The 24,510-nt window shown below is 41.7% G+C and overlaps 2 protein-coding genes across 6 annotated transcripts; both read right to left on the bottom strand.

Annotated features, from left to right (window-relative positions):
• Positions 1-447: 447 nt before the first annotated feature.
• On the bottom strand, positions 448-15,638 carry LOC105284529 (vacuolar protein sorting-associated protein 13A). Its single transcript, XM_011348122.3, has 51 exons — positions 15,498-15,638; positions 15,292-15,399; positions 15,079-15,205; positions 14,739-14,901; positions 14,450-14,658; positions 14,172-14,346; positions 13,608-14,089; positions 13,230-13,451; positions 13,042-13,154; positions 12,743-12,951; positions 12,383-12,667; positions 12,023-12,319; positions 11,816-11,948; positions 11,503-11,733; positions 11,289-11,428; positions 11,118-11,215; positions 10,838-11,037; positions 10,578-10,757; positions 10,317-10,506; positions 10,089-10,240; positions 9,621-10,004; positions 9,368-9,534; positions 9,015-9,273; positions 8,803-8,869; positions 8,345-8,676; positions 8,117-8,258; positions 7,747-8,033; positions 7,506-7,671; positions 7,224-7,412; positions 6,888-7,129; positions 6,462-6,696; positions 6,240-6,394; positions 5,969-6,171; positions 5,554-5,893; positions 5,261-5,473; positions 4,715-5,191; positions 4,329-4,598; positions 3,902-4,255; positions 3,633-3,821; positions 3,417-3,551; positions 3,201-3,352; positions 2,956-3,124; positions 2,668-2,861; positions 2,401-2,587; positions 2,176-2,313; positions 1,974-2,091; positions 1,714-1,837; positions 1,542-1,608; positions 1,322-1,467; positions 1,059-1,185; positions 448-699 (listed from the first exon to the last, which is right to left on the bottom strand). Exons 1-51 carry the CDS (start codon positions 15,636-15,638, stop codon positions 562-564), a joined length of 10,221 nt encoding a protein of 3,406 aa, XP_011346424.2. The 3' UTR covers positions 448-561.
• Positions 15,639-16,419: 781 nt separating this feature from the next.
• On the bottom strand, positions 16,420-24,510 carry LOC105284532. 5 transcript variants are annotated; one of them, XM_011348133.3, is made up of 11 exons: positions 24,320-24,510; positions 23,491-24,233; positions 22,955-23,188; positions 22,612-22,806; positions 22,095-22,508; positions 21,513-21,986; positions 20,690-20,977; positions 19,806-20,276; positions 19,448-19,584; positions 19,120-19,238; positions 16,420-19,048 (listed from the first exon to the last, which is right to left on the bottom strand). In XM_011348133.3, exons 2-11 carry the CDS (start codon positions 24,031-24,033, stop codon positions 16,944-16,946), a joined length of 4,980 nt encoding a protein of 1,659 aa, XP_011346435.1. In that variant the 5' UTR covers positions 24,034-24,233; positions 24,320-24,510; the 3' UTR covers positions 16,420-16,943. The 5 variants fall into 5 exon arrangements, with proteins under 5 accessions (XP_011346435.1, XP_011346432.1, XP_011346437.1 ...); XM_011348130.3 differs by having other exon boundaries at positions 23,491-24,510; XM_011348135.3 differs by having other exon boundaries at positions 21,855-21,986; positions 23,491-24,507.

The raw sequence follows: 24,510 nt of genomic DNA, 5'->3' as shown, positions 1-24,510 counted from the left end.
ACGTATTCGAAATCGTCGTCGCACACCTTCCACTGGTATACTTCCTCGTTTCGTAGAGAGAACGAATCTAAGAGAGATGAAATGAGATTTAGTTTTCACACACGACGTATAGCCGTTTAAAACAACTCGATTTTCTCGGATTTTCGCGAAAATACGATTAGAGCGTATCGAGATAAGTTAAACAGAACACTTTCCCTGGTCCCAGCTTCTCCCCGACCCCAAAGTATCCTATTCTATAGATATCTAAATACATATGTAGTTCTTAAATTATTTACTTTAGTTCGAGTGGAGATGCCTGTAAGTGTAATTTACTAAGACTTTTTGTAAATAAATTATGAAATAAACTAGACGTACTTTATCCAAGACGAAGATGCGATCTGACTTTGGTAAGATACAATGATAATAATAAAAAAAGTGTAGGGCATTAGACATCGTTTTTCTTTTTTTGCATTCACCATATAGATTTTTATTACGCCGAGGTAAATATGTAAATACATTGATCTCTTGTTCTCTTCTCTTTGTTCTCTCTTCAGGATGGTCTCGTCAGTGCGTTAGAAATCCTCATTTAGAACAAATACTGCTGCTCTCCATATTCAGGATCATCGCGCTGTTCACTTTGCGACACAGCCATTCCAAAATATCCGTGGTCTCGCTTTCCACGTACCAATCTACCATGGACGATGACGTCTCTTTCTCGTTCTGTGGATAATTAATTAATGTGATTAAATCCCTCAAATCATATTTAATATATCATTGTTTAGTCAATACGAGAACGTTCGATAGTCATCTTGATTTTTCTTGAATTTTTTTATCGTTATTCATATGTATCGTACTTTATACAAAAATAATTTGATTAAAAAAACTGCTTTACAAAGAATCAAAATTTTTGATTGCATTACTATTTTTCCGGAACGGCCTAGTGTTGATTCTACAACTTAAATCTGTTTAACGCGTGAAATTAAATCGCGCATTTTAACGTCTATTTACAGAATAATATTCTAGACTTCATTGGTATAATATTGCTGAATTAATTATCGGAATATGTCACGATTAGTTACCTCTGTTACGTGCAAAATGAGCTTGTTTTTAGCGACAGTTGGCGGTGACAGCAATTGATTAGTTTCTAAAGTCCATTTCATGTTCCACGATCCCCACGCACTTCCTTTCTCGATATAGTGTATTCGCCTAAAAGTCATCAAAAATTCACTTTTTTTTATATATTTCAAATCAGAAAACTGCACTTTAAACTTTTTTTATCTTTGTCTTTAACATGAAAGAAACTGTCGCATGTCACATTTGATACAATTATTATCGGACTCACTGTAAGGACACGAGCGTGATGTATTTCCCGTCGTTGTGAAGTGCAGCGTGTCCCCAATAGGAATCATTTGGAATACAGTGACCTTTACTTATAGCGTTCAGTAAATACGCTCCCTTTGCTTTGTGTGCCGAGAACAACTCCACACCCTAAGTAACGACACGTTAATGATAGCGAGAGATGACGAATATGATGATGTCTTAGAACACCTAATGATACTCACGAAGTGCGGATTAATGTATCGCGGTAGTCGCACTCGAGATAAAAACCCGTGTCCTACTTCCTGCGCCCTGTTAATTAAACGTTACTCTTTTAAGATAAGTGGAAGATATATGACAAAAAGAAAACGGAGATGGAAAAAAGAAAGAAAAGTATAACAATAGTAATGTCGATACCTTTTTATTATATCTGTTATTACTTTCGAATGAGTTTTTAAGTAAGAACTTTCCGCTTTGAATAACACGGAAGTTTTCTTTCCCAACGTCTTAAAGAAATATCTTAATTCCTCTCGATGAGTGCCTGCCAATTTTGAGAGGTTTAGTAAAGCCACCAGAGTGTTGGGTCGGAAGCGCTCAAGTGAATTAACGACAGATGTATGTGGCGCAATTGCGTTTACATCGATTGTATACATTGCGATCAGTAACAGTCTACTCACTATTCGTCGACGCGGTGACCAAACCGGCGGTCTCCAAATCAATCTCCGTAGCGAACGAATGATCAACCGAAGACACGAAAGGTGGCACGTCCGGATTCTGATAATTCGTATCTTTCATCTAAAAGTAGCAAATTGTTCATGTACATATTTTTACTCATACATAGGTAGAGACATTCTGTTCAGCTTTCACGTGTATGTTTACTTTGGAATGGAACGCATGAGCGTGATCGTGGCTGTTCAGAATCGAGGTTTGCGGCGTGCCATCGGGTGTAGCATATCCCAGTTCACACGCGACCTCGTGCGTCAATCTCTCCGCAATCTCGTCGCCGCATAGCAATAGCTGCAAATGTTGCAATTGACACGTTTTATCAGAACGTTTAATCAAAAACAAGACTAGGTCCGTTCGCGACAACCACTTTGGACTTACTAAATCAGGCTCGTGAAAACTGCTCCCTGGTGATTTAAAATTATAGCCGTACTGATTGCCTAAGATAGTAGTTAAGCGTACCAGTACATGAAACTGCTCCATAATCTGCGCCACGTAAGTCCGCGAAAGATGCGAGAAGAATTGTTCGTTGTCGATGGTAATGAAGCTCCTCCGGTAGGCGGGTAATCTAAATGGAAATGTGCAACTAAACTGTTACAGAATCTCGCCGTTACACGTTTACCAATACCATGAATTTTAATTGTTCACCTAAATTCAGCGTTTCTTTCAAATCCACCTTTCTCCGCATACTCGAATATAAATCGAAGGACATTGTGATAATCGAGCGAGTTACTAAAATTCCGTACACTCGACCCGTCCGTATTGGCCAACAATTTCATGCGTAATGCCATCGGAGAGATGTATATCTGCTCTATCAAATTCTTCCTCTTGCTGTTTGCGTTCTGCAGTTTATCAAAAGTGTGCATCAGTCGTGATTCATGCATTTACATAAATAATAAGCATTTGCAAAATGTAAATTAGCTTGCCAAACATTACATTATCGATTTTGTGAACTGAGGGTACGCGCACATTGGACACGTCTCTTCTGAGTTTGGCGGCGATCGAGTGCTTGGTTTCCGGCGCTTTAGGTATCAAATTGATCAAGGCGCAAAGAAAGGCCTCTTCTAGATTTAAATTAAACTCCCTAACGATAACGCAAATTCCCCTGGAAGAATATTGTTTGCTGATTATTATACAGTATTCATGATACAAATAATCATGATAATTGTATATGTACTCACTTGTAAATAGTGTTTTTCAATTTGCGTTGCTTCAGGTACGAGAACTCCAAGCAATGTTTCAATCTGCGGTTTCCAGCGTAATTCACAAAGATCTTTTGCAAGCTGGGATAAAGAACTACCGGAAAAATAGCCTCATTTAATTGATTGTCGACCTGCAAGGTACGAAAAAATTAATATCATAAAGCATTAGTATTTTGCAAACGCATATCTGCGTACCTGTATCTTGTGAACGTATCCTTGCAAATATGAGAGTGTCGTAGATTCTCTGAAATGCAGCCAGATACCTGGCGAATACGTTCGTCGCAACTTGCCAAAGAATGGTTTGGTCATTTGCATTTTCGTGAAGTCGACCTGCAATATATTTGGAAAAATAATTATAAAGCGTGCTCTTGTATCACAGTTTTAAAGATAAAGTGTTAGGGCGAATCGTACATCAATGAAATTCTCCAACTGCGCCCCTTTCACGGAGTTCATGTACTTATTTTCCAGCCAAGCGCTTAGCTCCAACGACAAGCTTCTCCATCGTTTGCTGAAGTAGAGCTCCCAATGCGCCGCGGAATCTATCACACTGGCGTAAAGCAACTCCCGTCTGACGCTGTGAAGATTGGTTTCCTGTACGATCTGCAAGTCATCAATCGTTAATTAGTTACAACAAGGGCGGTAACAACTGATCGACGTGATCAATTTGGATCTTCACTCACAATGCTGATTCCGATAGCCGCGATTGACAGGAACATCTCTCTCTTACTCGTCTCGGGATCAATGACGCTTTTCGCTTTCAAGTACAAGCTCTCGTGCTGCGTGAACAGCAGTACACGTTGCTCGCCCTCCATGTAGCTGACCCAATAAACCTGCGCTTCGTCCTGACGCACGTGCTCCAACACTTGCGGTTTTATTTCGGATTCTGCATTTGGAAGTTGAGTGACATTTCCACTTGTGCCCTCTGACCACGATGGCTTCGCGTTCGCCAGCGATTTCGGACTGACGGAAGAGTGAGATGCGCTGTCACAGCGGTCGACAGTTATGAAAGACACTCTTTCGTGACCGCAACCGTCCTGTAAACCAACAAATGTTAATGCCGAACAGCTTTATGTAGAAATTAATTAACAGTAAGATATTTTATACTACCGTTTCGAATTGTGCACTATAGCCAATTGCGTTGTTATTGTAAACGTTCCAAATTAATTCTCTTCTCTGTGTCGGATCGTCCCAGGTATATAGCAAACTTTGAAACGGTTTGAGCAAAGCAACTTGGCCTAGGTCGACTTGATTCAGTTTTAGAAATAGTCTGTCGCAGAGATTGTCCACTCTCACGGGTATGTCACCGGCGACGTATCGTCGGAACGTTATGCGATATGGGCTGTTGGCACCACTTTCAATCTCCACACATAGCGCCGACTGCAAAATTAGAATATGATATAAAATCAAAAAGCAAATTATATGAAAGCTCTTTATAAAATTCGATTAATTGATAATCAATTGGCGCGACGGGTAATATTATATATTCATCTTACCCCGTTATCCATTCTCAGCACAGTCTTGCCCAAGTGCGTGATATCAAAATGTTGCGAGACCAGTTGACTGTTTCTCCATTTAATCCTCATTTTCATGGAGTCGGTGGCAGGCCAGAACGACATCTCCTGTCCAGGCAAGAGATCGTTCCAGAGATCAGCCTCCTCGTTCTCTTCCATGAATCTCAAAGCTCTTTTGGTCTTGTTGCAGATGAGAAAGTACGGTAAAAACGTTATGATCTTCGTGAAGATCGGCGATAACCGGGAACTTTCGATCTCCGTTAAAATCTGATACTTGCGCCCGCGTTCGATGTCTCGACATACGATCAACGACATCGACGTGATCCCGTCCAAACCGAATGGCACTGACCACTCGGACTGATGAGCCCTTAACTGTACCATGGTCTTCTTGCTGTTCTTTTGAGAGAACACCATCATCTCTTCCTCTGGCATTTCGTAAGTTATATGAGAATGACAATCCTGAGGAAGAATAGAAACAAAATAAGTTTGTTACTTGTAACAAGCAAGTTACATCATCGTCGAACTTACCTGAATGAACAATGGCAAACCAGACTTATTTATCATCCAGTACTGCGATTGTATAACAATATTCCAACTGAGAAGCTTGCACAGCTCTATGCACAGTAGAAACGGTTTCGTTAAGTCGGACTCGTTATCCGTAGACATCAATACGAACTTTCGCTCTATGTTCATGTTCAGCTTGGACACGCCCATCCAAGACGTGCCTAAATAGTTGTGTATCTGTATCAAATCATCGAAAAACGGTATGTAATTTGATAGTCATACATCGTGTTGATTGCTTCTTAAACGATTCTATATACCTTAAAGATAAACTGCACGTTACTGTCCCGATTCAACGAGTGCATGTTTATTTTTTCCCCGGGTTCGATCTTCACTTCGTAATTGATATCAGGTATACTGACGTCGATAACGAAAGGCAGCTGATTATTGAAAATGACAGGTGGTATGATGGTTATCAAGTAATTCGGCACTTGGCAGCCCGAAAGACGAGTCGCTAACGGAATTTCCGTGCATATCGCCCTGGCACAGAATACGTTACGATTACTGTCGCCTTTCGTCTCGCAGCATACGTCTTTAAATGTATTCGCTGTACCCCTCAAATCTTTCCAATAAATCCCTTCATCACTGACTTGATACTGTCTGCGGATAACATTATTTTATTTTTTTTTTCAAAATTGCTCCAAGCGTACAAAAATTGATCTTTGATTTACTTACTCCAAGTACGCAGGAAGAACGTGTATCGGGCAATGATAGGCGACATACATGGGAATGTTGTAAGTTGCATCGGGTTCGATGATTGCCATTCTCACGTTATGATCGAAGGGATTAGTAGTTTCACCGGTTGGCGTTTCACCAAGCTTGTCTACCACCGCTTTCTTATAATAAAGTCCTAAGGCGTACGAGGTTTCGTTTCGGAACTGAAATATACATCTCGATCAATATGATGAGATGAAGCAAACTAAAGTAAATAAATAAATCGCGTTACCTGTAACGGGGACCGCACGCAGATCGTACGGTGAAAATGATTGTTTATGGAAGTCTCTATCATCAAATAATAGCGAACCTCGTGTTTAACGGGTCGAAGCGAGATGAGATTACGCGTTTCCTTTTTCGGACAGTATACCAGCACATCTTCGAAACCTGCGTCAATGATGGAACATGATATATTCATGATGACGCTTTCATCATAGCGAAGCGCAAGAATTACCTTCGAAAATGATGCGCAGGAGTTCGCCAGTTATGGACTTATAGATCTGAACCGGCGAATCGGTGGGAAAGAATTCGCATTTCGGTATAGCTGCAGCAGTTTGCTCACCGATCCACTGAGGACTCGTGAGATCCGTCTGGATCTCATTCTCTGGACTGCTGGGTACGCTGGTAGGTGAATTCCCATCGCGAAAATTATGCGCAGCGATGACGCGTGTGATGTTACTCCCATCTATCTACAATTAACGAAATTTTGTGTATTCAAAAACATGTATATAAATATAACTCTAATAAATACTTGGTTACATGCCACGGATCTTGTGCAAAAGCTTAAGAAATTTATGATATTTATGAAGAACTTTTAGACTTTCGTACATGCAATGAAATAATGATTTTATTAACGCATGTAAAATATATAGCTATTTACTTGCTCTTGGGCGAGCAGTTCTACCCGACTCGCGTGACCTATAGCATTCAGTATGGTCAACTCCCGTGTATTAGCGGGTACAAACGGGATTCCACCTTTGGCTTGCGCAAACGCGCTCGAAAGTGCGTCCCACGTTGCGAGCATGTTTTGCGTTATGGTAATATTAAGTTTGTTCTCCGAATACAAAATAATGTGTGGTATTGAGAGATTTGCTTTCGTTGGGGCGCGTATAGCGGGATTATCTGCATGAAGGAATACAATATTCTTGAACAATTAATTCATTGACATAATCAATTAAAATATAATACATTTGCGAGATTTCGCGAATTTACGTACAAGATTCCGTGTTACTCTCGAGCACCAATTCCACCTCTTCGTCCTCGTTTGCACTGGAATCATCGGAGTCGCTCTCATCATCCTCGCTACTGTTGTTAAATAGATAATTCGAAATTTTCGTTAATTTCGTATCGTTCTCATCGTCATCCGTGTCGGATTCATTCTCATACGTGATATAAGTTTCAGACTCTGTTTATTAACAAATAAGTGGAATCCGCTTAGAAAATCAAAGTATCAGTTCTGATGTATTAAATAATAGCGGCACATGAATATGAATTTTACCATTTTTGGACGAAATCGTATCAGTATCAGGTCCAATAAATACCATGTCCATTACATCCTGCTCGTGCCTTTTATCCTTCTTTTTCACTTTTATTGCATCTTGTTTTATGATGTAGCAAGGGTCTGTCCAGTTAGAACTAATCATATTTGCTTCGTCGTGATAGGTCTGAGAAAATTACATATAATATATTAATATTAATAAATTAGCAAATAATTGAATGCAATAGTAAGGCCATTTTACTTTAATAGTAAATTCCCATGGCTTATAGTTGACATCGTCCTTCGTACAAAATTCCACGAACGGTTCCCAATTCTGATGTGTCCTGTCGTAACAGAATGCATGAAGCTTCACATTGGATTCGAGACGGAAATTGTTGTGCCAGTCATTGATGGTAGTCGTAACGACAGTCTCCATTCTCATAACCGGAAATCTTCCTACCGAGTACTCCATTTCTAACAATATACACACTGGTACAGGTCTCAAATTCAATACCACACGATTCTTACGACGAAGATACAACTGTGAACCTGAAACGACATATTATTAATGATTTAAGTAAATGTAGTAAAACACATAATTCAGATAGAATAATCAATGCAGGAGATTTTACTTTCATCAGTTTTCTTATACGGTATGCTAGAAACTTTTCTTGGTGTCCAAAGATTATTGTGCATGTTGACGTTTTGATTGTTGCTACTGTCATCTACTTTCAAGCTAATGCTGTTTAGAAAAGTTGACGCTTCATTTAATATCTAAAACAAAGATACATTAATTGATATTAACGTAGAGACATTACCAATAATGTCAAGTCTAAAATACTTTAATTCATAACACTTACATCAACAAAAGTATGGATCACTTCCGCCGATAAGTGAATATTGACGCTATTTATAGTGACGGTGATGTCTCCTTTACCGCTGCACAACTCCTTCTTCTTACAGATCTCTATATCGCAGGGACGTAACAGCCAACACGGAGACTCGTAGTTCCCTTGTCCTTTAGTCTTGGCATTAACATTGGTCAGCGTGCAGACTATCGATGACGAACAACCGTGTCTGCTACTTTCGATAAATACTTCCGCTTGTAGTCGTATCATGTGCGTATTACTCTTCTCTAAGTCACCAAATAGAAAAATGTCGGGCTTTTGTATCCTAATGGATACAGAAGTACCTAAACACAATAGAATTAGTACTTTTACTTTGTGTATGTGTAAAATCGTAACTAAAATCCACGTAAAATGTATCGTTACTGAACAAGAGAAAGCGGTTTTTATATGCATGCACACAGACAAAATACCTGGCTGCTCTTTAAAATACTGGGAGCGATTTAATTTGTCAGTTTCTGCGCTCAGAGCATTCCGGTTCTTGATTTAAATTAAATATATTTGTGGAATTAAAATTTAATTATAAAATTTATGAAGGAAATACTTTTGATGTAAAAGAATTGTGTTTTAATATATTAAAAATATTTCCTTTTAGCAAATAGATTATCTGAATGGATCTATTTACCATTTGGTTATTATTATCATATCCATGATTAACGATTCCTTTTTCTACCTGTTCACTAGGCAAGGAATCCAGAAAGTATCGTCCCAAGTGCATCAAGAATGGAACGGATAAATTAATTCGTACGTCTTGAATGAGAATGTCAAGACACCTCTCTTCCGCTTGAGTACTACTGTACGTAATATCGACTATGGGCGACATCGACACAGAAACGCAGGATTCCAAATTCTTCTCTAAAGATATCGCTGGCGATTGTATTATTCTAAAACGTAAAACGAGATTATAAATCTCAGTGTCAATGACAAAGTTGCATCATACTTTAGCTACAAATGATACAATCGATCAATGATACGAGCCTTTTCTTAACGACAGAATCCTTGCGAGTATCGTGCAGCAAGCAGTTCTGCAAAGACAGTTTTATCTTCAGGCTTTTGTCGCTATAGAAATCCCAAGTGTTCACAGTTTCGCCGAAGCTCAGCTTACACAACCCGTGATTCAAGTCGCGCACAGGAGAACTCAATACCTACAATGCAATAAAATGAGTGTGAATAAGTAGTACGATTAATATTTATGCAATTAAATATCAGTATTGAATTTATTAATTCTTACTTCTTCTGTATCCATAAATAAATTCAGCTGCACTCCCTCTAACGTAAGCTTTACATTGACTTCACATAACGTCGTTTCATTATGAGTTAAGAAGTCTTCCAGTTTCCTTACCATAACATCGTCATGTCTACTGTTTTTTTCAGATTCCTGCATTGGAACACGATCTTCGTGCTCGCCAACTTTCTTCAGTAGCAGTATCTTCGAAATATTATCCTGCCACACCAATATGAGAGATTTAAGGTCTTTCTGACTTAAATTTATGTTTACAATATCGATCACCCCTTGCACGTTGAATAAACCATATGTGTGAAATTCGATAATGCTGCGATATTCCGTTTTCCTCTTGATGTCAAACTGAATTTGTATAGGCTCGATAATGGGTTCCTGAAATCGTTTCCGTACGATATTATTGCTATTGTAACAGTAACTGGTAACAATTAAGTCACTGATTGAGGTCATCAATCTTACCTGGACCTCTAAATCTCGAGTCAAAGTCATAATAGCTCTGGATACTGTCATAGATTTCAATTTTATCAGAATATTGTCGATTATTAAGTGATTGCTATCGTTGGCCACCGACTGTTCACTCTTTTTGAAAAAATTTTCAACGGATAGTACGCCTGAAAATGAATTCTCTCAAGAACACTCTTTCAGCTTTTAATCGGATCGGATCCCCTGGACAATACAATTTGATACCTGTATCGAACACCAAGAGACTCGGTGCATCCTTTTTCTGAGGTAGCAGGAAAGTAGGCCCCTGTATATCGATGAAAATGTGCAGTTTCGTCGCGCTTCTCTTAAACACTTCAATCCCGCCGACGAACATGTTTCTCGTGTAATTTAAGAAACGGGCGTAATATACGGAAGTGAATGGTCTTATGAAATTCTGCAATAACACATAAAGTATAAAACACCTATTGCGCGTGACGAGACAAACGTAAAACCAATCTGTCATACCCGTAAATCATACAGGATTTTAGATATAATCACACAATTTATTCGTCCAACAGAAAGCTTGAACGTGCCATCCGACATTACATCATCCTGACTAGTATCGATGTCCGAGCATTTGTACAATCTTGGCGTGTGCCTTACATACTTCAGATCGAGAACTTTATCCTCGTCAGTCGTCAAAATCTTTAAATAAAATAGAAATATACGTAGATGCAATATTATGTGTCACGCAAAAAATTGAAGAATTTATTCAAGACATTTACTTTTGAATAAAGCGTGTCGTCAATTAGATCTTCCGCGAGTATATTCCTAAGATGTACGCGCAACACCATTCTCTCGTTTGCATTGTAGATGCAGTCATTCTCTAAACCCAAAATCTTAATTTCCATTAAATCTATGTCCTTATCGCAGAATCGTAACGCCAACGAGCTGAGTCTAGTTGAATAATTCAACTTGATTGCACCTGCAAGGAGGCATTATAATATAATTTTTGTCTAATGCTTTTATATGCAAAAATGCATTTTATAAGAGCGTACTTATTACCTGGTGGGATGGGTGGATCAAGGTCTCTCTGTTCCCGTTTCATGATATTGCTGCATATCTTCTTGGCGAATTGAAATAAAAGTGTCCCGTGACAAATACTAGAACGAAATAAGTAAATTTATTATTTCTATGAAAATAGGCTTCTTCTTGCACGAAGACTGTTTTACTTACGCTTGAAACTTGCGCCAGTAATCCCGCATTTTCAGTAACGCAGATCTATGAAAATTTATATTGATATTCAGCAGGTTCACGACCAAGGAACGTTCGATATTTTTAAAATGCGACTTGAAATCGGGGCAATTTGATTTAACCTGAAACGAATCGATGAGTACGTAGCTGTTGATTAAAAACATGCAAATTGCGTAGCCGGTGGGCATCAAATTACCTTGCGATACGACACAACGAGAACTTCGTAAGACTCATCGGTGGATATCAACTCTAGGTACGATCCAGTAACGCCAGCGTTTGTCTTGTCGACCAGAAGGATGGATCCGATGCCGAATTGAACTGCAACTCCGTATTCCATCATAGCCGTTTCGTAGTACAGTGTGTGCAATCTCAAATTCAAGTAAGGCTGCTCTCGGTTGTCCACCGTATGCTCCAGATTTATAGAGAACTAAATTTTATACATATATCAAAATGATGTATTTAGTCATACGACAAATTTATCGGGACATAATTAATCGGCGTGCACTTGCCTCTCCTATAGCGAAGCGAAGTAACAAATTAATGTGATTACATGGAGATATGTTGTCGTCAAATCCGGACAAGTTAATCGTCTTTGATAATAATTCCAAGTCCTCCTCGCTGACTTCCGAAGAAACGACGCTTCTATGATGAGAAATAAAGATTATTATTGCGACGTGCGCAAACATTAAAATTGACGTATGATGTATTATTATTACCTGTCAAGCTTCGGCACATTATTAGTCACAACTTCCTTGATGACAGGTTTAAAGTCACTGTGCATTATCGTAACGGATGGCAAGCACACGCTGGATTGCACTCTCATCAATTCCTTCACCGAAGTGAGAATGATACTCGATTTTCGCACGGAGGTAGAGCCTCTTAAAGCAGCTTTATATTTCTCAATGTTTTCTTGGTACAACACTAGAAATTTATTCAAAAAATATGCCGTCAGCCGCAGTTTATTTTCCGACAGATTTAACTTGACATTTGAGATGTGTACATTGAGTTTCGTCCTGCAAAGTACAGTAAAATAAAAAATGATGCACCAAAGGAAGGATCGTAATGATGCAAATTACCGTGGCAACTGGCGATACTCGGGTCTAATACTGTACGAGAGCGTGGCGTTCGCTTGCACCTTGGGTAACACATGAAACTCTGAATCGCTTCGTTTTCTCGCCGAGCGCCAGTCGTCGCCCGAGTGACAAAATAAAATTTGTGCGCCGGTGAATACTATGTTAAGCCTGTCGTAGAGTAACTCCTCAAGTTCCATAAGAGTAGCATCTTCCAGCTGCAAATTCGTCGATTGAAGCTCATTGGTCAGCGTTACGTTACCGAAATCCAAGACAAGTATATTTCCTCCTCTGGAAAAATTTAAATATACCCACAAAAATGTGTATTTTTTTATAATCCTCTATAAAACATCATAATAAACGTACTTCTGAATAGATCCGTGTTCAGGAAATATAACGTATGGATTTCTGATATCTATTTTGAAACTAATTCTTAACGTCTGCGAGACAATGTCGTCCACGAAGCTCAAGTACTTTCTCTTGGTGCAGTCCCACAATTTGTATGCTCCGAGAATCGTATCATGAATATAATTAGTATTAAATTTGAAGAAGTTTATAATTTCCACCATGGCGAACTGAAAATCAAAGTGCAACGAAGGTTTACAGAGGTTACAATTGAAATATTACTCAGAGAGACATCCATAACGTTTGAAAGCGATATTTACGTGATGATAGGTCACTTCGATAGCTTCCAGCTTTACAGATACTTCAAAAATAGGATCCACATTTAGCCCGTTCTTCTCAAAATCGATGGCCAGGAAATACGTAGATACATTTCCTGTTGCATATGATGACGCAGTTGTAATTAATATCTTTGTATTGATCAGCCTGCAGAGATAAGTAAATGCGTTACCTGTTAGCACATTATCTACTGTGACCAGAGGAATCAAATCACCATCCGTTGATATAGCTTCGATCACGAAGCTTTCAGCGCGAGCAGATATCTTGAAAGCTGACAATGTAGGCCGTGCCTCGATACTTGTCAAAAACTGCGCGACAGTTATAATCAGCATTTCCTTGCCTTTGCTTAGCAGGCTCAAACAACAATTTGCCAAGGTAAAATTTAATTTATAATCTAAAACAATGTGTAACAGATAAATATATATTATACATACACATAGGAAGAACTTTCAAACAAAAATGACGACAATTGTGCTGCAAGTTTAGTTTTTTCTTATTAAGCTTCCTTCAACTATTATATTTAGGAAAAGAAAACATACTGATAACTTACTGATTTGTTTTAGTGCTTCTAATTTTATTTTCGAATCAGATAAATTGTCTGTTGCATCTATTAACGACTTCTCCTTGCCTTCTTTGCCTTCACACTGATCTGCCATGCTCTGTGCTTGATCATTGCTCGCTAACATGGTTTGTGCACTGACAACTTTTGACGGACTCGTCACGACTTGGCATTTGCGCTCCATATCTTTATTTCTCAATTCTTGCCTAGCGTGCTCCCTCGCAATTACTATATTTAATATATTCAGGCTATCTTCATATTTTTGCAGATCCAGCTTTAACTCCGTGTCATTCGGTCGTTGTAAACTTTGGATACACGCTTCTTTATACTTCCTGTAATTTCTTCTATGCTCGACTATATGTGACCAGGTATATGGTCTAATATAGTGATCCAAAATAGAGTTATATGCGTATCTCCACCAAGACGACGGTTCCTCGTACACACTCTTTCTAGGACGATATTTAGCATGTGGTCTGCGAACATGATGTTTTTTTTACTTTTATTAATCTCTTAGAAACTATAGAATAAGACATAGTAAAGTAATAATATATTCACCTGTTAACAGTCGCTCGTATCAGGGAATCGTGGATGTGACAGAAAGTAGCGTATTGCGTTTCCGACAGTTGCATCGCTACATCCTGGAGCACAATATCAACCAACATTCGGGAAGCTTGCGTCTCAGTACCTTTATGTATAATAATTTTAGTCTTGGCTGTAAAAGGCTTCAGCACTGGCGACAAAAAGGATTTCGTTACAACCAAAATGAGCCTTAGTATCCCGCAGAGGCAGTAATGATAATCTTTTACAACTGAGGGATAACACATCACACATACAAAATTGGAATTCTCTGTTTTTCATTCCGAACGTCTGCAGGGCTCTGTGCATTGTGTTCTTCCATGCGAGAAGATTGGGCATATCCCAGTTACCCTGAATATTTATACAGGATTCGGTATCATGGTCCATGTACACACTGAGAGACTCCGCACGTATGAGTTGGTACACCGTTTGCGAATTTGTGGCGCACACCCCGGGCTTCCATTTACTGAAATTCGACATCTCTGATACCGTGAACTGGACACACGTGTGTGGATGAAAATGCGAAAGTACACATGATCAAGTTACTTGTTTGTAGTCGTAATCGATATACTTTGTATACATATACCACAGGCACAGAGGAAGTTCCGTAAAATTTTTTCTTCATATCTAATATGTACATTATTTATAGTAATTTGGAAGTTTTTTGTCACTGACGCTAACAGACCATCAAACAGCTGAGGAGGTAGACCTGTGAGAGAAAGATTCCAAATTTATACATAGACAAGGACATTCCACTAGACTACTTGTTGTCACTATATACAAGTGTGTTGACCGCATCTTAATAAAAAATACATGAAAGGGAGCATTCATTTCTAACGAGATATTTGACTGGAAAGTTGACGTCTAGAAAAGAATATCGAATCACCAGCTCTAAATATTTCATCTTCCTTAAGATCCTCTAGTATCTTCTTTTTTTCTGCTCTTATCAAGCGTTTCTGTATCTCTGGGTCGTATGGACCGGATAATGCAGGTACTGCAACTGCATATATGTCCTTAAAAAAAAGTATCCATATGTGACACAGTCTTGTCTAATATTTTCAATATGATGCCATAGCAATGTACACCAAGTGGTTGATACCTCTATGCATATCACAATGGGTTGCGAGAATAGCCCAGACCATGGTATTTTCAAAATAATTTTTCCTATCAGGCCAATCTCTACCCTAATAGGTAATCCTAATTGATACTGCAAGAAAGACAGGTAACGCATGTCAGACTGCACAAACGGCACAACTTTATTCTGTATTCTGAGTGTTACATCGAGATTACTGAAGACGATCATACCAGAGCCTCCGGCTTTAATTTCAGGTCAGTGAGGCATGTATCCCCGGAGAAGATGCCGACGTTGAATTGTTCCGTGTCCAGGTCCTCCACATACCTGCCAAGCAGGCGGTTCAAAAATGCCGCTATGGCCCCCTCGAACATTGTTGTCGTCTGCCTAGACAGCCGTAGGCACCGTGTACTTCGTACTTGAATGTCACTCGAGCCGAACGACGAGATCGACTGGGATCAATCTGGTCTTGATCGTTATCATAACCTCAAGATTGTTGCAACCCGGAAAATGATTCAGTCATGCGCCACGACGTCGTAATCTTTATTGATCTCGAGTTTCATCTCGTCGCAACGCCCGTGTCGCGGTATATACAGAGCTTTTCAAGTTGGTGGTAAGATAGTGCTGGCTCATGGCGGAGTTTCTTGGAATTAGTGGGACGTAGGGCGCAAAGCGCAACGCCCGTTCGACAGCATGCCGAACAATTTTTAAAAATGATTATAATTCCAAAACTGTCCTTTATAAGCTTTTACCGGAACGTATGCAGTAATTCTGTCGCAAAATCTTTACGCAAATTATGTTAATTTTACTATATATTTTTGCTTTTATATACTTAACTGAGTAGCTTCTCAAATAAATCGAAAAGAAAAAAAAAAGAGAATGAAAGTTAGAGATAAATTTAGATAGTATTACTGGGCACTTGGTCAGTTAGCATATAATACTGTTTTAACTAATAAAAACTATGAAGTGAATCATGAATCTAAAAATAAAATATCTAATCCATCATTTAATTGTAGTACTTGATAGATCAGACATAATTTGATTGTCAAGTGTTACGTAATTTAGTTTTAGCATGATTCAATACGTGTCACGAATTTTAAGTAATTTTTTTAAGAAACTTGTGTCTAAGTAAAATAAAAGTGATACAAGTCCATATGTATATATACATATGAGCATTTATTATATAATATGTTGTACAAGACTGATAGTTTCAAATATTATTTACACTAATTTCGCATCGAGAGTATTTTCAAGCATACCCATTCTTCGTCACTGCATCACTTTACTAAACAATATATAATGCTAATGAATACAAAAAGAAACAATAACGGATCAAATTCGATAGTCAAATCGGTAATCAAAAATTTGCATGTAGTGTGCAATTACTTGGAATGAACAATATATTTAACAATAAAACTATATTTACTTTTTGTCGCGCAGAAATCGCGTAACATGCGATAAATTCTGATATATCACTCTATATATAACTCAACTAGTGAAAACAAGAACTCGCTGATTTTTACAGTGCGTATTAACGTAGAGTTATTGTTCGATTACTTTTATCGCATTTAGATTTGAAGTATCTTACATTAAAAAAAAATGCATCGCAATAAGAACACGTCGCGCGAGAGGAAGAAAGACACACAATGAATACCCGCGATCCGCAGAAGGCGAATCTTTTATGCAGCAAGATGACGCTTCGTCTCGCCCGTGTTCGGATCCACAATGACCTTTTCTTTCAGGGAGTGCACCGCCGCTGGAGAGTTTCCTACGGAGATCCCGTGTCCGTGTTCGGAGAGCGGCAGGAATCTGCCGTCAGCGCATTCCCTAAACAGAATCTCTTTCACCCGCTGTTCCTTCTTCTCGTCTTTGCTATTTGCAGCTACTTTTTCCATCGTCAGCGTAAGTAATTCAACAATGAGATAGGACTCGGGCTTGTACATCCTGGTGAAATGCAACCTGATGTGTTCGCCGGCGTTCTCGTCCTTGCGCGGAATGTAGTCGCAGTGCGGACACGGTGGGGTCATGCGCTCGATACCGTGACGGCGTTTGTGCGCGTCCATGGCGTCCTTGTCGGTGGTGGAGAACGGACAACTCTGACAACGGATTATCTCCGCATCGGCGTCTCCCATCGATGAGATCATGCCTTTCTTTTGCATCAGCAACAAGCTCTGTTTATCCTGATTAGAGGGTTGCAGCGCAGCGTTATTCACTACGCTGGATGCGCCGTTATTAGCAGCCAATGTCGCGATCGCATTGCGATCGATAGTACTCGATGATCGCAAGGACTTGCTGGATCGGACCGAAGTCACTACCACGGTCGCGTCCACGACGCTGTCGTTGTCCAAGGAGATTCGGTCATCCTCGTATTGCCTGCGCAACGCCTGTGCCTCCGCGTTCGCCTGGTGCTTCCTTAAGTGCTGTATGTAATTCGCGTAGTACTTGACCGAGTAGTCGCATATGTCGCAGCGGTAACGTTGCTTCGCGCCATGTAACGTCAAGTGGACTCTGTACTGCTCACGCTTCTCGAAGGCGGACGGACACTTATGGCACTTGTAACGCTTCTCCTTCAGGCGGCCGTTCCGTAGATAACCAGGATAGACAAAGTTCGGATTACCGCGCATAAAGATACCGAATTGCGGGTCCGGTGACGATTGTAAAGGCGAAGACGAGGCGGGAGCAGACGCGGGAACGGGGGAAGAGGTGAGAGCAGGGGCAGCCGTAGCAGACTGCTGCGTTACCGTCACTTCGCCAGTCTCGCTGTGCCGTCGATGTACCACCTGATGTTTCACCAGATTCTGCGCCGTCTTTGACGAATAGTCACAGTCGTTGCACTTGAAGCGATTGTTTGAGCCGTGCAATGTCATGTGGTACTCCAAAGCGTCCAGCTTAAAGTAACGTGCTGGGCACTTGGCACACGTGAACACCTGCTGATTGCCATTCCTCTGAGCGCTGACATTGTTACATGGACTACCGATGTTCTCATTGATCTCGACGACGATCCAAGCGACGTTTGGCATGCCGCCCTCGTTTTCCTGACGTTCCGCTTCGACGCACGCTGTCGTGGGTGGTGGATAACGTTGCGAGTATCCATACAGTGACAATAAGTACTTGGTACGTTCTTGATACTCCGGCGAATGTGCCTTCTGATGTGCCAGTAGATGTGCCGGTTGGCGCGCAGCGTACGAACACCAATGGCACGTGTACGCCAGCTCGGTAGAATGATATCGCAAATGGATACGTAATTCTTTCTCGCACAGAAATCGAGCAGGACATTTGCCGCAGCAGTGCACCAAGCGAGAGTCCTGTAGATCAGGCTCGGCGCCCAGCACCGGAGTGTGCGTCATGCCGAGCAGGGTGGCGAGATCGCTCGCCTGTTGCGAATCGGGACGTGTTTCGTCTACGAGACAGTGAACGGTACCTAGGGATCCCGCGTGCATCTCGGTGTGCGAGATCATGACGTCCCGACGCGTGCAAGTGAAGCTGCAATCGGTGCAAGCGATCAACGGGCCTTGCGTCGGAGCGTCCACGTGCATCGTTTCGTGATCGCGTACTTCGGCACGGCGCGACGAGATGAACGGGCAGTGACGACACTTGAGCATCTTCGCCAAGGTGCCATCCAGCCGTGACACCCAGACCAACGGTGCATCCGGAAGAGAACGAGTGTCCAAGAGAAGCGACGGCGGTGGTGGAGGCGCACTTTTCGAAGCCGACGTTCCATTGTTGCGCGACGTTATCTGGATCACTTGTTCCATGGGCGACGCCTCATTCTTCATCGACACATCTGTAACGGATATCTCGAATTACGGTAGTGTCCAGGAACGTCTAGTAAATCGTACGATGTTTATAACTTGCCATCGTCGGACATCGACTGCTGCACTTTGCACTTGGAGCTTGATGATTGAAGGTCTACGTTCTGCTGATGGACAGTCGCCAGCTCCTCCCCGTGAAGTCTAGCGTGCTCCAATAGTTCTCTGCATAACGTAGGAAATAGCAGTTATATGTACATAAAAAATACGGTATAGTAGTATGCAAATAACACATTACGGTTTTTTTTTCTTGACAAGAATTAGAAAATTGGAATTTAGCATCTCTTAATATCGCAAGAGAATTGATATCGAGTTAGTCCTGTGTTAGAAAGAACTGCGTTTACATTAATAAAGCGTGTTACCAGGACACATACGCCTTTGTACTAACGTAGTATGGGCAAAGATAGCATTTAAATATAGCGTCCAGGTTCGGCCGGTGATGCAGCCTGTGATGAGACAGAGTGATAGCATCCGGTGCTGAAAACGGACAATCCCCACAACCAAATGGATTCTGCGAAAAATAAAGGCACGCGTCAAATTAATTATCTGATTACGAAACCTAATTTGAAAGAGAGATATTTCTAGGCGCTTAATCCTTAGTCACGTTTAAAAACAAATGCGAATCGTCGTGGATCCGTTCGCGCCAATATACGAATACCAATGGAACATTCACACCTGAGCGTGATTATTGAGCGAAATTGCAAAGAGTGTAATTGATAGTGCAGGACTCACCCTCCCGTCGGTGGATTCATGATTGCCGGATTCGTAGTGAGACATAACGTGCAATAATACATGATCCTTGTTAGAATCTCGATAGTTACAGCGTTTACATTTCCATTGTGTTCGTTTGCTGTCATCCGTCGCTGGCGATATGGAGATACCATTACCGCTACCGCTACCGCCACCGCCACCGCTAGTAGGGTGTATCGTGACAGAGTTGTTCTTCAGCAGAGACTGCCCGCGACTTCTAACCGCTGCTTTGAGCGGCGGTGGCGGTCGCAGACTCGTGTCCGCGTTCTGACTGTTCTGATTCACCTCGGACGACGACATGATAGTAATCGGGGATTGTGACGCGTTGCGACTAGTCAGCGGAGTGTACTCCTTGTTGCCCACGATTAACAATTTGGTCGACGATTCGTCGGAATTCGTTTCCTCTATGCTACGTTCGTCCACGTGGTCCTCGTTCCACGATTGCTGTCCCACCTGGAGCGGAGGAGAACGCGCCATAAATAATGTGTCTCTCGGCAACACGCGTGTGGTGAGATGTCGTGAAATACGTTAACTATATCGCGAAATTTTGTCGCGTCATGATTAATGTCGTGAACATCTCGTATGATTTTCACAGGATCGTTGAAAACATCGACCGAGCCTTCTTTCTCAGGGAAAGATAGAGTCAACATTTTCCGTCCGTTAATTACTAAGAATATGCTTATAATGAATGTTACAATGCGATAGTGATCAAGCGTCCGAGCGCCGTGGCCGAATTGCACTGAGATTCTTTCATCGTACATCCTTTTGCAAGGCAAATTACACTGGTCGTGTTAAACTATAATTGTTATTGATGTATGATAAGAGTAATGTGAATTATTCTATGTAATTGAGATTCATTATTTCACCTGTTCGAGATATTTGTTATACTTGGAATAATTCCGTCGACCTGTCTCATCCGTCATGAGCACTCTGGCGGTCGTATGTACTGCGTCTTTAGCCGCTTTAATCTTAATATGTTTTGTGATGTCCCATCGCCAGTTAGAACGATACGCGCATATAGAACATTCAAACGGCTTCCGGTTTAAATGACCGACTATATGTACGTGAAAGCGACTTGCGGTGGAAGCCCAAAATGCACAATGGGGACATTTGAATACCCGTCGTCTGCTCGGACGTGTCCGACCACCTTCAACCTGACAAAAGTCGTTTATCGTAACAAACAGAACAGTCGACATTTAAACAAACTAGTGATCATCTAGAATGCTCGACATTCACTATATGCAATATATAAAGCACATTCTTAATAATAAATGAAAAAAGAAAACAACGAGGTTTCCAATCTAAGTTCTAATCAACGCTCACGTTTCGCGAGACACAGAGCTTCCGCATACCTTTACAACACCATAATCTTGTGCTAATGCTGGCAATAATAATAATAATAATAATAATAATAATAATAATAGGTATTTGCAGATGTCTAATTTGCAGAAATGAGAAATTATAAGATAAAAAAATATATAAATATCTACGCAGCAACAAGAGTACTTGTTTCACGCGAACTTGGTTCCCACGAATGCGTTCGCAAACTTGCATTTTCCACGAACTTTTCGAGCTCCAGCGTTACTTGATAGACTCCAAGGATTTCGTTTTTCGCGAGGGATCGATCGTACGCGATAATTTTCTTATTATTAGATATTTAGTTTAGATCATTATTAGCAAGCACTGTACCGAGGATCCAGAAGAACTTTGTCCTCTAAGATTCGCGTCCCAATCCGCCTGCGGTGGAAAAGCGTATTCGCCGCCTTGGTACGACGTCATGCGGACGTCCGAATAGTTCGTTACTTTCTCTAAGTTATTATCGGTGGGCACCGTGTCGTTGCGCGGGTGGCAAGATAGCATATGTGTATGAAGATCACTCGTACTCTTGCAACGTCTTCTACATTTAGGACAACGTGTCGTACCAACGGATACGCTAAGTGCGGTACGGTGTGTCTGTTTGTGGCAAGCCATCTCCTCCATGCTACTAGCTTTAAATGTACACCAGCATTTCAAGTTGCTCACGCTACTTACGGCTACCTCCGGTATGCCGTTATTAATCGACGTTGCGGTTGTTAGCTTTTCCTTAAGCTGCTCGAAAAAGAAAGCGTTCTTCTTTTCAAATTTACCGGCCGCGCTATTGAGATTCCTCTTGGAACTCGCGGCCTGAAATCAAACGGCAAACGATGACGCGGACACCAATGATGATGACGATTGTATTTCGGATCGCGTTTCAACGACAACACGTTACACGCTAAAGTGCTTTCAACTGACCTCCTTGTTTCCGTACATCTTAGCTAGCTCGGTGTCCCTCGCGATCTGCGCCAGCTCGGGTCTCACCCTGACCCGCGGAACCTTCAGTAGGGTCGTGGGCGGACCGCTATTGCTAGGCGCGTTGTTGGATTTCGAATTGGCTAAACTTAGCGGAATTAACATTGGCAGTGGTTTCTTCGACTTGGGCAAAGAAACCGGCGAATGGCACTCCAGCAAGTGACGCTGCATCTCGGAATCCCAGGCAGTTATAAATTGGCAGCCTTTCTCCTGGCATTTTAGCGCGATGCATTCGGCGCTCCTCTTATCATCTATCGAAATTAATGAGTGATCTGGCATGAACATATCAGCTGAATCGGCCGATGTAATCGTGCTGCCAGTTTTGTTCGAGGCATCTCGAAAATCACTTGCTCCAACCTGAGAGACATTCAAATATGTAATTATACATATGTAATCAGTGTACAGCGATAAAAGAAGTAACAATTACTACGTACGCTCTTGCGGTATTAGTATATATTACCTGATTGTAACGTTTTGGACTATTTCGTGGCTTACGTTCAAAGGGGTTATTACTTTTGGCCTGACCTCCAGGTGGATCATGATGATACGACTCGTGTACCGTTAAGCTCTGACGGATATCAGCAGTAAAATTACAAGCATGACATTTGAACGCACCTCCACCTCCGTGATTCCGCATGTGTCTTTCTAGATTCCACTGAAAAACAGCGTTAAAGGCACACATATAATCTACATAGATATGATTCGAGCAGTCGCAAAGCTTCTTTGAGGACCCCTAAAGGAGGAAATCGGTGATACAGTAATCGCACATATCTCTCTGCAACCAAGTAGTATGAGGAACAAACCTTATATGGTGAACTAAAATCACAAGCATTGCACTTGATCATTGGCATAGAATGATATTTAACATGCTTAGTATAACGCGCTCTGATGTGCGTCACGTAATCGCATTTTGCGCATCGAAAGAATTTTCTTTTCAAATGATGCACTCTTTGGTGATTTTCGAGATCTTTCACATTCAGTGCAGCATACGAACACGCAGAGCAACGAGTATCGACTGGACTGTGCCCGTAAGTGCCCTAAAAATTACAATAAAACATATTCCTCCGACCTATGAGTGTCGTGTGTGTCGTCGTGATATGATTGATCTACTTAATACGTCGTCACTAGAAAAAAGCTGCGACCGCAAAATAACGCACAACGGCAAATATTCATCTTCCCAGTGCAGGCATGACAGTTTAACAGAGACAAGCATTTTTTCTTTTTTTTGTGTCTCTTCCTTCGTTCGAGAAAAAAAAACCCCCAGCAATGTGAAAGAAAACACGAACACGAGAGCACAGAACTCGAGGGTGAGTCGGTGGGACGGAATCGGTGTTCTTACCTTTTGCTTGTGCTCCTTCTGAAGATGCTCCAAGTAGGCCTCGATACTCAACAGCGTTTTAGGTGGCTCACAGATCTCGCACTCGTAAAAAGACTTTACTGACGTCTCTCGCTCGCTCGTTTCTTCGGGCTTCGCCGCTTCGTCATCGTCGTCGTCAACATCGTCCGTTATCGTCTCTTCCTCCTCGGCGGTCATCGTAAGCGCGTCCTCATCCTCATTCTCGTTGTCCTCTTCGTCGTCATCATCGTGATAGTCGACGTCCATCTCGTTCGACTCGCTCGACGTCGCTTTCGCATCTTCCACGATTTTCTTCGAGTCGCATCTTTTCGCGTCGATCGCCTCCTCGCTTGTGGCCGCTTTAAGGTTACCTTCCGGCTTGCCGCGCGTCGCGTCGTCGGCGACGACGTGCGCCTTCTCCCGCTGCTGCTGCGGCGGCCGCGGTCGCAGAGCACGCAACCGGGGCAGCCTTCCCGACATCTTGGACGAGAGCCGCGCGCTGCCGCGCAGATTTCTTCGCTCGCCCTTGCCCGCCGCGGAGAACATGGCGCACCGCGAGAGAGGAACTATATTATTCACCAATCTCCACGACGTTCTAGCGCGAGCTCCTCGGTCATCTTCGGGCCCCGGTCTCGGCTGGTGGTAACGATCACAATTGCGCTCACGATGTCCGCCGCCGTTGCTGTTATCGTTGGCGTATTGTGTGACACAACGAGGAAACAATACGAACGCCCGTACGTTCGAATCTTGCCAAGAGAGAGAGAAAGAGCGATTAGGAACTTTTCTCGGAACGATATCGCAGCGGGGCGCATTTAACATCAATGCTCGCTACCTCCGATACACGCGATACTGTTCTTTTCGTCGTCATAGTCGTCGCAGCCGTGTCGCAACGATATCGTCCCTCCAGTTGTCGGTCGTCACGCGTGCGGCGGTAACGAATTCCGGTTCACGTTAACGGAAGTTAACGGCCCGAGCGGATATGCGCTCGTAGAGCGTGCGTGCTCGCGCGCGCCTTCGCTACGT

Source organism: Ooceraea biroi, chromosome 6, assembly GCF_003672135.1.
Source record: "Ooceraea biroi isolate clonal line C1 chromosome 6, Obir_v5.4, whole genome shotgun sequence".
NCBI lineage: Eukaryota > Metazoa > Arthropoda > Insecta > Hymenoptera > Formicidae > Ooceraea > Ooceraea biroi.
Note: the sequence above shows the minus strand (reverse complement) of the source record. Positions and strands in the feature narration are given on the sequence as shown.